This window comes from Montipora capricornis, chromosome 2 (genome assembly GCF_036669925.1).
Source record: "Montipora capricornis isolate CH-2021 chromosome 2, ASM3666992v2, whole genome shotgun sequence".
In the NCBI taxonomy this organism is placed as follows: Eukaryota; Metazoa; Cnidaria; class Anthozoa; order Scleractinia; family Acroporidae; genus Montipora; species Montipora capricornis.
The window spans coordinates 35276826-35289325 of NC_090884.1; the positions used below are offsets into that span (position 1 = coordinate 35276826).

At 37.6% G+C, this 12500-nt stretch overlaps 2 protein-coding genes across 5 annotated transcripts in view; one reads left to right on the plus strand and one right to left on the minus strand.

The window, feature by feature from the left end:
- LOC138019919 (glutamate--cysteine ligase regulatory subunit-like) overlaps positions 1 to 7637 on the minus strand; it is a 9722-nt gene extending 2085 nt beyond the window's left edge. The window contains exons 1-8 of one of the 2 annotated variants that reach the window (XM_068866894.1): positions 7323 to 7540; positions 6616 to 6687; positions 5500 to 5578; positions 4004 to 4060; positions 3209 to 3309; positions 2870 to 2965; positions 1966 to 2019; positions 1615 to 1675 (exon numbers count right to left, since the gene is read on the minus strand). In XM_068866894.1, the coding sequence (XP_068722995.1) occupies positions 1615 to 1675; positions 1966 to 2019; positions 2870 to 2965; positions 3209 to 3309; positions 4004 to 4060; positions 5500 to 5578; positions 6616 to 6687; positions 7323 to 7490 (688 nt within the window). In that variant the 5' untranslated portion in view covers positions 7491 to 7540. Of the gene's footprint in view, positions 1 to 1614; positions 1676 to 1965; positions 2020 to 2869; positions 2966 to 3208; positions 3310 to 4003; positions 4061 to 5499; positions 5579 to 6615; positions 6688 to 7322 lie in introns of both variants that reach the window. The other variant, XM_068866899.1, reaches the window with a different exon arrangement.
- The window catches only part of LOC138019907 (uncharacterized), a 24196-nt gene continuing 19285 nt past the window's right edge, over positions 7590 to 12500 (plus strand). For 2 of the 3 annotated variants that reach the window (XM_068866867.1, XM_068866876.1), the window contains exon 1: positions 7590 to 7875. In XM_068866867.1, the coding sequence (XP_068722968.1) occupies positions 7729 to 7875 (147 nt within the window). In that variant the 5' untranslated portion in view covers positions 7590 to 7728. The remainder of the gene's footprint in view (positions 7876 to 12500) is intronic. The other variant, XM_068866883.1, reaches the window with a different exon arrangement.

Sequence of the window (12500 nt, forward strand, 5' to 3'; positions counted from 1 at the left end):
ATTTTGCGAAAAATCGCCGAAAACCGAAAAGGTAGATAAGTCTAGATGCGGACAAGATCGGACCAGACTCGCGGTGTTTGCAATTTTAACGCTTTTTGCAAAAATTGCGAATTTTGCGAAAAATCGCAGAAAAACTGAAAAGATGGAAAAGACAAGACTCGGACAAGACTCGACATTTTTCCGATTTTAAAAATTTTTGGAAAAATTGCGAATTTGGCCAAAAATCGCAAAAAACTGAAAAGGTAGAGAAGACTAGACTCGAACAAGACTCGCGATTTTTGCGAAAACTCGCAAAAAACGCAGAAAGCGTGCGAAAAGTGCGTAGTACTTGGAACTTCTTCAATGAAGATTTTATACCATAAACTAATATATGCATAGTTTGTAGGCTGTTGCTTTTGAAGCAGTCCTGTACAGAAGTACATGCATGGCACTTGTGTTATTCATGTTGGCGATTTTACGGTAAATTCGCAAATTTCGCATAAAATCACAAAAATCACGGGTCCTAGTTGGGGACTTGTCTTCTTCTTTTCACCTTTTACGATTTTTGCGAATTATCGCAAATATTGCTGAGATCGCGAGTCCTAGTTGGCGACTTGTCTTCTAACTTCTTTTTGTCTTCACCGTTAACGATTTTTGCAGTTTTTCGGAAATTTCGCAAAACTGTGCACAAAAACCGCGAGTCCTAGTTGGGGACTTGTCTTCTTCTTTTCACCTTTCGCGATTTTTCGCAAATTTTGCAACTTTTGCAGCTGCGTGCAAACGTGGACATAAGTAGAGAATACTTTCCCCGACGAAATACAGAATTGGGTTGATCAATTGAGCTGATATGGTAAATTGACTACTGTAGAGATTATAAGTTCTCACATTCCTTAATTCGCTCTGACAAAGGGCTAACACTCGAATCATCAGCTTTCGAACTTCTTTACAATGGTCAATTTACCACGTCAACTCAACTGATAAAAGAATTTATGTGTTTGACATCCCCACCGATGCAGCACCACAGTTCTTTAGAAACTAAACCCAACTTTTGACGAGACACATGTACCGCTTGTACAACAATACGCCATTTCCGAGTTCAAGCCTGCCTCATCTTCAAAGCGAGTCTAAGTGCGAAGTTTTTGTTATGAAAATTAGTTTTCATTCATATGTAAAGTAGAACTAATTACCATTACAAAAACTTCGCACTTAGACTCGCTTTGAAAAGGAGGCAGACATGAACTCGGAAATGGCCTATTAATAGCCCAAATAGACTAACTCAATGTTGTACCCATTTCAAATCCTTTGGGAATAAAACGCTTTGCTCCAGCTATTTCGATATCATTTAATGTGAATGCTACATTGCAAATACAACACACAAGGAATCTTAACCTCACGAGATTTGAACTGATTGTGGGTACAACATTGAGTTAGCCGATTAGGTCTATTGGTGTGATCGGTGTTAAAATTGAATAGAAAGACTGAAAATTTTATCTTTACAAGCTGTTGTTTGGCAAGGACGAAGAAATGAAAATGCATGTGCAACCCGATTGATGTGCAGTTTTTCTTTCAACGCTCTGAAAGTAAAATGGCCATTTTTGAAGCTATGGGATATATTGTTTCAGAACCAGTACATACCTCTTGGGTCAGCATGGGTCAACAACTGTATATCATGCTTCTCACTAAATGCGACAAGATCCTGAAAGTAAATGTTTTCAAATAGTTGACAAGATAATTAAGGCCCTGAAGAAATTTTCAGTTACAACAGATTTATTATACAGCTGTTACTTAATGGTTTTGTCAAAGACTAGCTTACAGTCAATTCACTTCGGTGTCAGTCTCCTCTGTATTTCTAATGCGGTTTGTGCCTCCTGGTCATTTACATGTGCATGGACATAAAACACAATATTATTATTATGGATGCAAATAACGTGTAAATAATGCTATTGATCTTGCAGAGAAGTAGATTTCACACTATAAGTAACTCACTTTTGGCATGACGCAACAAGAGGCTAAGTTGACCTGATTGATCCCAGGCTTTATCTTAAAAACAAAGAGACAAAGAAACAAAACAAGATGATGGACAGATTCATCTTAGCTTGTCACACTTATGCCAACTATCACGGATTATCCAGGAGTGTCCCGGATACGGAATGAATCTTCCAAACAAGTCATCAGATGTCCTGGATAAAAACAAATTTGAACCTTTCAAAGACTTTGCTCCATTGTAAGCTCAAATCTCACTCGCAAATTATTTAAGAATTATGATTTCTTTTGAAACTTGTCTCATTGCTTCTTAATTCATCTCTTCATCTTTGAGTTTCAAACACAGAACTATAAACAAAATGGCTTTCTTTATCTTTGTTTGTTATCACGGCCATACACTGTATAAACGATTGCTTGATTGGATCTCTGTTTATCCATTAAAAATTCTAAAGATTGACAGTGGCAGTAGATTTTCCTTGTATTCTGAAGGAGCTGCTGGGGGCTGGGTGGGTGCAGTTTCTCTTAGGGGGGGGAAGGGGTAGTGGACAGGTTGATCATGGGGGGTTTGAGAGTCTGGATTAAAAAATCTCCAGATTTTAGATCTCCAGAGGTTGGCATCTCTGTTGACAGTCAGCAACTGATGAAGGAAGAAGCAACAAGGTGGGGGTTAACTCATATGAAATATGTACATGTATGTGTACACGGTATGTAGCTCTTAATTAAGTTAGTGTTATACCGAAAGAGGGAAAGTGTAAAGTAATATAATGGCACAGTAAGAATATTACATACTGTATGTCACACATTAACCACAGATTGTGTAAGGTTATGTATAGTAGCTGGGTTAGAAAAGCCACCAGAAAGTTTTTCTCAAGGTAAAATTAACAATTTTGCAGTACAAGGCCCTTACCCGTGCCCATTGATACAGTTTTTCCAGCATGGACTTGTCCAAGTCACATACACCCAAATCACTGACATATCCACTGTCAAACAAGCATTCCATTTCCTAAAATATGCAAAAAAATATTTTGTACAGAAGGATTTCCATGTTTTTTTGGAAACACACCTCAAAAAGTACTTATAGTTCACATCAGAGTTTAAATATTAATGCAATTTACATGAAAATATTTGCAATTTGTAAAAATTACTGATCTGTATGATCTGTGTGTTTTCAAGGCCCTGCCATTAAGGATTCAGAAATTACATTAACATCAAAATTAAAGAAACTGCGTGTACTTTAAGTTCTTACTTCCCAGAATTCTTTCAAAACCTGCAGACTTTCTTGGCCTGACATTTCTGGTAATGCTAAGAATAATGTCTCCACCGATTCCACCCCCAGCTCGCACATGACTGTTCAAATAAAGAAAAAACCCATCCATTTAACTGATTGTCGAAAATGTTACATGTACATGTATATTAATTCTTAACAAATTAAAAATTAAACATTAAATTTAATTATTATAATAAGCTGCTAAGTAAAGCTAATTAATACATCGATTAAAATACTTGAATGATAAAATAATAATAATAATAATAATAATAATAATAATGAATAACTACAGTAACTGTACTTGTTGTACATGTAGTAGTGTGATATCATTACAATTCAATAAATATATACATAATGCAATTATGCAAGGTTATGACATCTACAGTAATAATGATGAAGACAATAGCATAATCAAAGTCAAATTGAGGTAGTGCACTGAGGTAGATGTAGTATCCAACTTCCCAATGATACTAAAATCGACGCATTAAAAATTTAATGACAGTGACCACTGGTCATGGAGGCGAGCAAGCTTCAGAGAGAGGAGAGAGGAGTAATGACACAGGTTGATCAATCTGGGGGGAATGCAACCAGACGAATGAATACTTGGGGTGTACATGTAACTCTGGAATTCTGGTCATTATCATGATCCAGTTCTCATAGTGCTACCTGATAATAATATTATTAGTTCCTACCACAGTGCTTGTGAATACAAATGTGTCAGAGGGATTAATTCAGTGCATGATAGTACAGTCAACAATATCATTCATAACTTACCTCTAAATAGTGCATCCTTGACAAGGGCAGGTTGCAGTTCAATTGCAAATATTTTCACTAAAAGATACAAAATTGAAATCATATTCTTGGTTATAGGTGCACAATTCAAGACAACTTCATTAAGTAAACTTAGATTTTCAGGAGAGTTTTGTCATAAGAAAACTTGTTGTTGCAGTGTACCTGTTTTTAAACCAACATGAGAACCTACATGTACAGTTGTACATGTGAGTGGAAGAAATCTTCAGTGTCCAGAAATGTGTGAGTTGAGCTTTTCTGTCCCGTAAGCAAAAAAATAGAAACATTGTGCAAGGTAGTGCTCCCTCTTCTGCCATAAGATCTAAACTACTGTAATCAAGCCCCATTTATTTTGAGACTACATATTTCTCTAAAAAGTATAATTCTTTTTGAGATCATTGGAGCCACACAATGCCTGTCATGCTTGCGAATTCGATGAAGGTATGTGCACTTGTAAATGCTTATCATTGCTGATGTTTTTAATTAGTTTTTCTTGATTGCTTTTTGGTGCATTCTTTTCATTGCCTACTTAAGCAACATCTTTTTCAAATTCTTTCAACCTTAATTTCCATAGTATTTGTATTATACTCCATTCAGGGAGGGGAAAAAACACTAAACACTCCACACAGAATGTTCCTTCTTCCCGCCACACTGATAAAAAAAGCTCTACAACCCAAAGCACGAGGAATCTGACGCATACACAAATACAGTGGTTGACTGCAGTCGCTCCTCAAGGCTGCTGCCTAACAGTGGCACGGTCGCCTGGGGTGCCCTATTTGCGAGCGCAGGCAACCTGGTGATGTACAGCAATGGAGCTCTCACAACAGGTAAGCAATACTTTTTGCTTCTGATGACATTATTCCGAACTTGAGTAAGGTAGAATTATGCAGTTCTTTCAGTGATACATTAAACATGCATTTCCGTGATGCGATGCTCTGAGTACACTGTATCTCCCATTGATCGCTTATAAAGGTTCTTCCCTAACCCAAATACCTGGATCTTTATGCACTTTAGATGTGCAAGCAAAAAAATAACAAACAAACCACAAGGCGGTAAATTATGTTCTGAAGTACACTTTTACTTTTACTAATCCAACATGAAATGTTGATTGGTGACGAGCAGGATCAAGACTTGAGACTACTATTGGCCTGGATCTCAAAGATAAACAGGGTTTCAATTGGAAAAATATGTGATTGCTCTTTTTCAATTCCCTTATAAATAAATACAGCGTTTACTGTCATAAGGTACACACTACAACTAAGGAAGACCACTTGACTTCAAGGAAGGGGGGGTGGGGGGGAGCATTGGGTTGATTAATTAATTAATTCTTCCCAGGCTCCTGAAAAAATGGGCTACTAACTTTTAATGTTGGGAGCCTGTATCACGGAAAATTTTCTTAGAGAACAGCCTTGCTCCTAGTTGTTGACTTAATTAAATTTCACTTTAATAACTTCATTTATATTGTAATATTTTTAAAATACCTGATATTTTAAGATGTTCTCTTTCTCCACGCTCAATCCTTTCGACAAAGCTCTTATTGATACACCTCAAAGCCCTTTTCTGCAATTAAATTTTTGGTAAGTCACAGATATACCGGTAATAAAACCAAACATTGACTGCACATGAATCACATGTTTCACCCACACTCGCCATCTTCAACGATGTATTGCTGAAAAGATGCATGGCAAACTACTAGACATACTAAACACAACAATTTGTTCCTGCAGCTGAACCAAGTTGTTGAAAGCCTGATCAAGCTCCATGTACTGTAGTTTATACATGTAGTGTACTTATTTTAATTACTACAAAAAATTATACACTAGATTTCAAGCCATCAATTTTGACTTCTTATAGCATAAACTTACATAGTTTAAGCTTGTTTGATGAGCAAAATGCAAACTTGGTTTGTATTCTTTAATCGACACTAATAAAATTACTAGAATTATTAGCATCAATCAGATCTTGAAGATATTGGCCTTGTACTCTACCAATGGCCAGTTTGCAATAAAATGTCACAACAGACAGATGATGAAAGTGATTTGAAAGGTACTGAAGAGATCTATTGTTTATGCCCACCACCCATGCCATACATTAACAATGTGCAAACCGCTAGTCCATTGAAGGCATTGACAGGCAAAGACAGAGCTAAGGATTATATTATTGGTGACAAATTAATTTTTCACTGAATATTCTGAACCTAAATTAAATCCCAAAAAAAACCACACCTCAGGGGTTTGAATAAAATTTGAAGTTCAGGTGGCAGGTTTGAGCCAAGTAAGGTCTGACTGCATCAAGAAGGTGTCCATTAGAGCCCCCTTCTCTTGGTGTGTCTTTCCATTCTTAAAAGGGTGGTGCCAAACTAGTAAAATTCATGATCACGTTTAGAATGAATTTTAATCTTAGGTTTGAAAGAATCTGTCTTTAATTCCTTAAGTTTAAGGAAAAGAGTAGCTGACTTCTCTTGATGAAGTAGCCGAAGCCTTTTGTTGCCTGTTAATTGGCACACTGACACCACTGATCATGCTTTTTTGTTACTAAGCAGCATTAAAATTTAAGTATGTAGAAGTAACCTGAGACGTAAATTTCCAAAAACTTACGGGAATTGTTTCCTGTTCGTTGTTGTTTGCTGGCAGCCAGCTGCACAAAGTTGTCCCGATGCTCTCTAACAGCTACAATTTATGTATATATAGAAAAACAAACTTCAAAATTGAGAAAACTGACAACGATTTGCTTGTACAAATGTAAGTGAGTACTTGAAAATTTGAAATGCAGAGATTGAAAAAGAAAAGTACAGTACACGTCAGTTTTTGTCAAATCTTGAGATTGAACTTAATTACAAGCGTTTTAATTACGAGAGCGTTTAAAACAGCAAGTAATATATAGTTTATTTTTTTAAATATTAAATTTGCTGCGTCATATGGAAAGTATGCATGCACATTGTGTATAATTTCCGCCTGCACTGCAATTATTTTCATTAACTGACAAGAGAGATGTTATAGAACCTCAAACAATTGGTATCAACTACCTAAAATACTCCAAAATTCGTAAACCTTAATATTTTCCTCGTCTACTTTCTCTCGGCTGCGCGCCCGTCACGAAACTATCATAACAATGATTTATTTACACCCAGTTCCTGTAAAACGCCTAAAGAACACTATTTGACACCTTCACAATATATTTTTTTTTATCTGAAGAAAATGATCAACACAAGCTAAAGCATCTCTACAATAACATCTCAGTCGCGATGGATCTATCCAGCTGAAGGTCGACTTCAATTTGTAGACCATAAATTTATTGAATTTACCTCATCCGAAGGGCTTGGAGTGCTTTTCCTTCTGGTCCGATTCCAGTTAGAGATATTTCCTCCGTGAATGTACAACGTCTTGGCGAATTTAAGAGCTTGTTCTTGGCCTGATCTTTCCGTGATACCTTCGCTTGAGATTAAACCATTTGTGACCGACTCGTTCGCCATTACTCGCTAATCGCGCGTCTGAATAGAATAGTTGCCGGCGCGTGTCAAAATACAAGGTGGTATCCCGATCAGCTTTGCAGACGTTGTGTCACGAAATACTGTTTTCTGTTTTGGAAAATACTTTTGTTTGTCGGAAACTTTCCTCTTTCAGACGATTCCCTTACTTTTTTTTACACTGGGATCTTTGCGATTTGCAACTTTTCAGAGACTTTCCTGTTCTAAATTCGTCGCTGATGCCATGGAGTCCGTTGAGGTGGAGAATATTTTAAGGTCGTTTTGGGAGTGGCGATTGACGGAAAGCCCAGAATTTGCCACTCAGATAGGGCTTCACACCCTCGACAGCAGGTTAGATGATTACAGTTTGGAGGCGTACGCCCGGAGGCAGGTGAAAGTTATAACTATTCTCAACATCACATGATGCTTTACTAAGCTCAAATAATGAAACGCCCGCCGGCTTCAATTCCTGGTCTTTTGAATGTTAATCCAAGCTTGCATCCGAATTCGGCGTTTCCCTCAAAAATCGAATTGACCATGGATAAATTTGATCTTGTTTAATATTAGATTAAACACTGCAGTTAAGGTTGTCGACGTACGAAAAATGCAGTTTCTTTAGATACATTATAAGGGCTGTTAAGATTATGACAGATTACGAAATTGCACGTGCCTGACAAGCACTCGAGATTTGAGATGAACTAGACCCTCCGTGAGGGTACACTGGGTTGCCTGTGGTACGTGCAGCGTTCCACGCATTTTTTTTCAAGTTGTGGGGGGGGGGGGGGGGTCACTCAGAAGTCATACCAGAAGTCATACCACTCGATGTATAAAATCTTTCTTTCCTTACAAGGACCCAACCTCGTTCCCAGGGTCTCTCTTCTCTGCCTCCAATGGAGGCAGAGAAGAGAGACCCTGGGAGCGACGTTGACAAGGACCGTATTAATCGTTCACAACAATCCAGAGTTATTTACAGAGCAAATTGTTGGGATTGTAATGGTTTTTACATCGGTAAAACTAAACAGCGGCTTCACGATAGAAAAACCGAACATTTTAAGGCCCTAGCTAAAAATGACAATACTTCAGCCATTGCTGACCACGTCAAGGCCACTGGACATAACATCAAGTGGGATCATTTTGATATTTTAGCGAAGGGCAAAACTGACTATCATTGTAAAATAAAAGAGACCTTCTTTATTCAAGAACTTGAGCCAGCTTTCAACGTCAACGTCGGAAGTGAAATGCTGATGCTTTATTAATCTTTTCTGTTTTTATTAATATTATAATTATTATTATTATATATTTTACTGTTAAGTATTTGCTTAATCTAGGTTCCAGTCCCCTCATCCGCTTTGTTATACATAAATAGCTGTTTTAAATTTCAACGGTTACTTTTGAAAATGTATGTAGAGCACATACGAAACGTCAAGTCATAGTTAAAATGAACAAGTTCAATATGTTTATCACTGCTGTTTGTGTCTTATTTTTGATCATACCAGAAGTCATACCAGCAGAGGCCCTTTGGATCACAGGTCCTCACACGTTCGTACGACGAAACAGATCCTTTTCTGAGGTTAAAAACCTGGCTACCGGCCTATTAATTAATCATTTGTCAGAAAGAAGAAATTCCTGTCCTCTTTAAAAAAAATTGACACGCATTGCTTACGTGTGGTAGTGAAGTAACACAGCGATTTATTCCATAATGTCAACTGAGCTGTGTGTTGTCTTCCAGGAGATTCAAGTTGTCCTTGCGTAATCTGTAGCTCTAACAGTGCACGATATTGTTTTGGTATTGTCTATCATTGTAGTGCCATGGTAGGAGTCTTCGGTAAATAGCCTGAGAAGACATGTGGTTACTAGCAAAGTACTGAGCCCAGAAAGATTGAAGAAAATAAATGGGAAGTGAAAAACATTGTCTTCTGGGATGACATGTTGACAGTTGTCTTTGCGTAATATGTAGGTCTAACATTACACGATATTGTTTTGGTATTGTCTATCATTGTAGCGCCATGGTAGAAGTCTTAGATAAATAGCCCCTTAAGAAGACATGTGGTTACTAGCAAAGTACTGAACCCAGAGAGACTGAAGAAAATAAAAGGGAATCGAGAAACATTGGCTTCTGGGCTGACATGTTGATCATGCAACTTCTTTGCACCACAAGTGTAAGCGTGCACTGACAGCATCTGACAGCTTTGTAAACAAAAGTTGAAAGCTGAGCGACCTAAGAAATATACCACTCAGTAACAGAAGCATAGGACCGAAAATTCTATTTTAATGCTATCAAATGCGAACCAAGCAAGATACAGATTTTGTTAGCTTGCTTTATGCAAAACAAATATTGAAGTAAAAGTAAATAAATTTTAAGAAGAGCAGAAGGAAGTTTCAGGACGGTCGATCGAGCATAAAATATTTTGCCATCGGTAACAAAATCTACGACATGAAAACAACATTAATTTTGAACCACGAATATAAAAAGTTACCATCAGCGGAAAACAGTTTGGGAGATTTTAGTTGTTTTGTTGTAATTGTACAAGTTTGGCTGCACCGAGTAAATCGCACATCGAATTCAGCGGGCGCAGTGATCAAGTTACCGCGGCATGTTTACTCGCGAAACAGTGAAGCATCTGTATCAAATGATGCCAAGCTACCGGGTTTTTGTTTTTGTTAGTTTTCTTTTTCTTTCGATTGTTATAAATTTTGACAAGAAATGTGCAAATTCAACAGAAAGATCACAATCGCCCAACTCTCAGAGGTTAACCATTGTTTCTGGAAAATCAAAAATTTACTCTCCAAGACAAGGTTATTTATCACCAGGTAATTCCATCGTTTTGGTAATAGCAGCTACTTTATTATTCATCAGCGTCACAATCTTTTGCCGATTTTGGGGGTCATTTTGTTGAAACTCAAGCACGCTTCCAACAGACCTGTTTATTTTCGTGACTTATGCGTTACCACAAAAATTCTCCCCGTATCACATTTCAGCACATGTATGCAAATTTGCTAAGCTCGAAAATTACACAACATGATAAATTTACAAAAGCTGGAAATTTCACTGAAATATTTTCCACCGAAACATTTCTTGAAACAAGCAACATATTTGCTATAAGAGGCAAGAAACCCTTCCTATTTCAGCTGCGTGCGTGCAAGCGAAACACACAATCACAAAGCATACGCAATTAAATAAATTTCTGACAGTTCACATTCAACCCTTCTCGAAAGAACCTTGACCGTAAATAATAAAGCACAAAAGAGACAACAAGCTTTCATTCAAGTAATTTTTCACTGCCACATTTCCATTTTTTTTTAACCTTTGCAGAGTTGAGTACAAAATGAATGTTACTTGCCAGACAAACAGGCAAACTTTAAATAGATGCGACTTCAGTAAACACTGTGAGACACACAACAGAGATCACAGATCTACTTGTGGTGTTCGATTCCTTCTCTGTCTTTGTTGAACCCGAAAGTTACCAGAGAAATTTCCATTTGGTTTCAGTGTTGTACGTAACACCACCTTGGCGAAATATTAGAAGTACAGCATATTTTGATTTCGGCTCGACGGGCGAAAGATTCACGCTGTCGAAGTCCATTGCTCGTCGCTTTTTTAAGATTCCAGATCTTTATGTTTCACCGCCTGTCTTGACGTTCCATTCCTAAGCTCCATGTGGGTATATTTTCTTTAAAGATGTACTAAAAAGCCATTCGCGTTACAATGACTTTCGACGCCATTACAGGTTAATTGTGCAGAGCAAACTACGCATTACCCCAGCCCCCTCAAACCTAACAAAATACGCACAGAAGACTCTATGCACAAAGACACCACTTAGCAGGGGAGTGACAGGCAAGACTTTTCCCGACACGGAAAAAAATAACAAAAAAACCCACGAAATGAAACCGGGATTCCGACTGGGTTTGGCAACCCAGTAACAAGTTACGTGAACGGAAGTACTCTGCCAGTAGTTTTACCTGAGCAACCCAAGTTCTAATTCTCGAGGTCTCAATTCCGTTGACTATTAATATGAAAGAATTTTCTATAGGGAAGATATCTGTTTACAAACATTGCTTTTGTTATTCAAATGTGCCAACGGTTGTTTCGACAGCCAGTAAGGCACGGGTTGGCACATTAGGCTGATTTAGCAACAGAACGGGAACGGCAGTGGCGACGGTGCGCGCAGAAAAAAACACCAAAGAGAATTCAGAATAGAGTAGACTCCACTCTTTTCTTCTCTATTCTAAATTCTCATTGGTAGTTTTGCTGCGCAATAAAACATAACGGGAATAAAACTGAACGGGAACGTCAGTGGTGACGGCGCACGCAGAAAAAAACACCAATGAGAATTCAGAATAGAGTAGACTCCACTCTTTTCTTCTCTATTCTAAATTCTCATTGGTAGTTTTTCTGTGCTCGATGTCGCCACTGACGTTCCCGTTCTGTTGCTAAATCTGCCTATTAACGACAATAGGTGGCGTCAACGATATTTTCGCTATAGAGCCTGTGATCAACATTTTTTCTGGTTGAAAGAGTTCAAATTTTTTGCTTTGATGTGCCGTTTGAAAGAAATTATCAAGGAAAACCCACTGGTCATCAAATTCAGTCGGTATTGGCATAATATTAATCTTGCTATTTATGATGTAGACACTAATGAAATACCAAGTGAGCTTTCCTGCGAAAACAAGTGAAAAGATTGCTGTTGCTATGGTTACATATAAAAACATGCCTTTTGATGCCTTTCGTGAAATGAGTTTAATAGTATTTCATTGGTGTTTACATAATAAATAGAATATTACATGGCCGCTTAAAGATAGGAAATTTCTCTTCTCGTGTTGAAAAGTATTTCACTCGTTCGCTGCACTGTAACTGGACCCACTGTTCATGAAATCCAGTCGGTATTGGCATACAATAATCTTGCTTTATTAAGTAAACGCCGATGAAATACCAAGTGAGTTTTCGCGTGAAAACATGATGTCTTTACACGTGAAAAGATCACTGTTGCTATGGTTACATATAAGAATGTGCCTTTC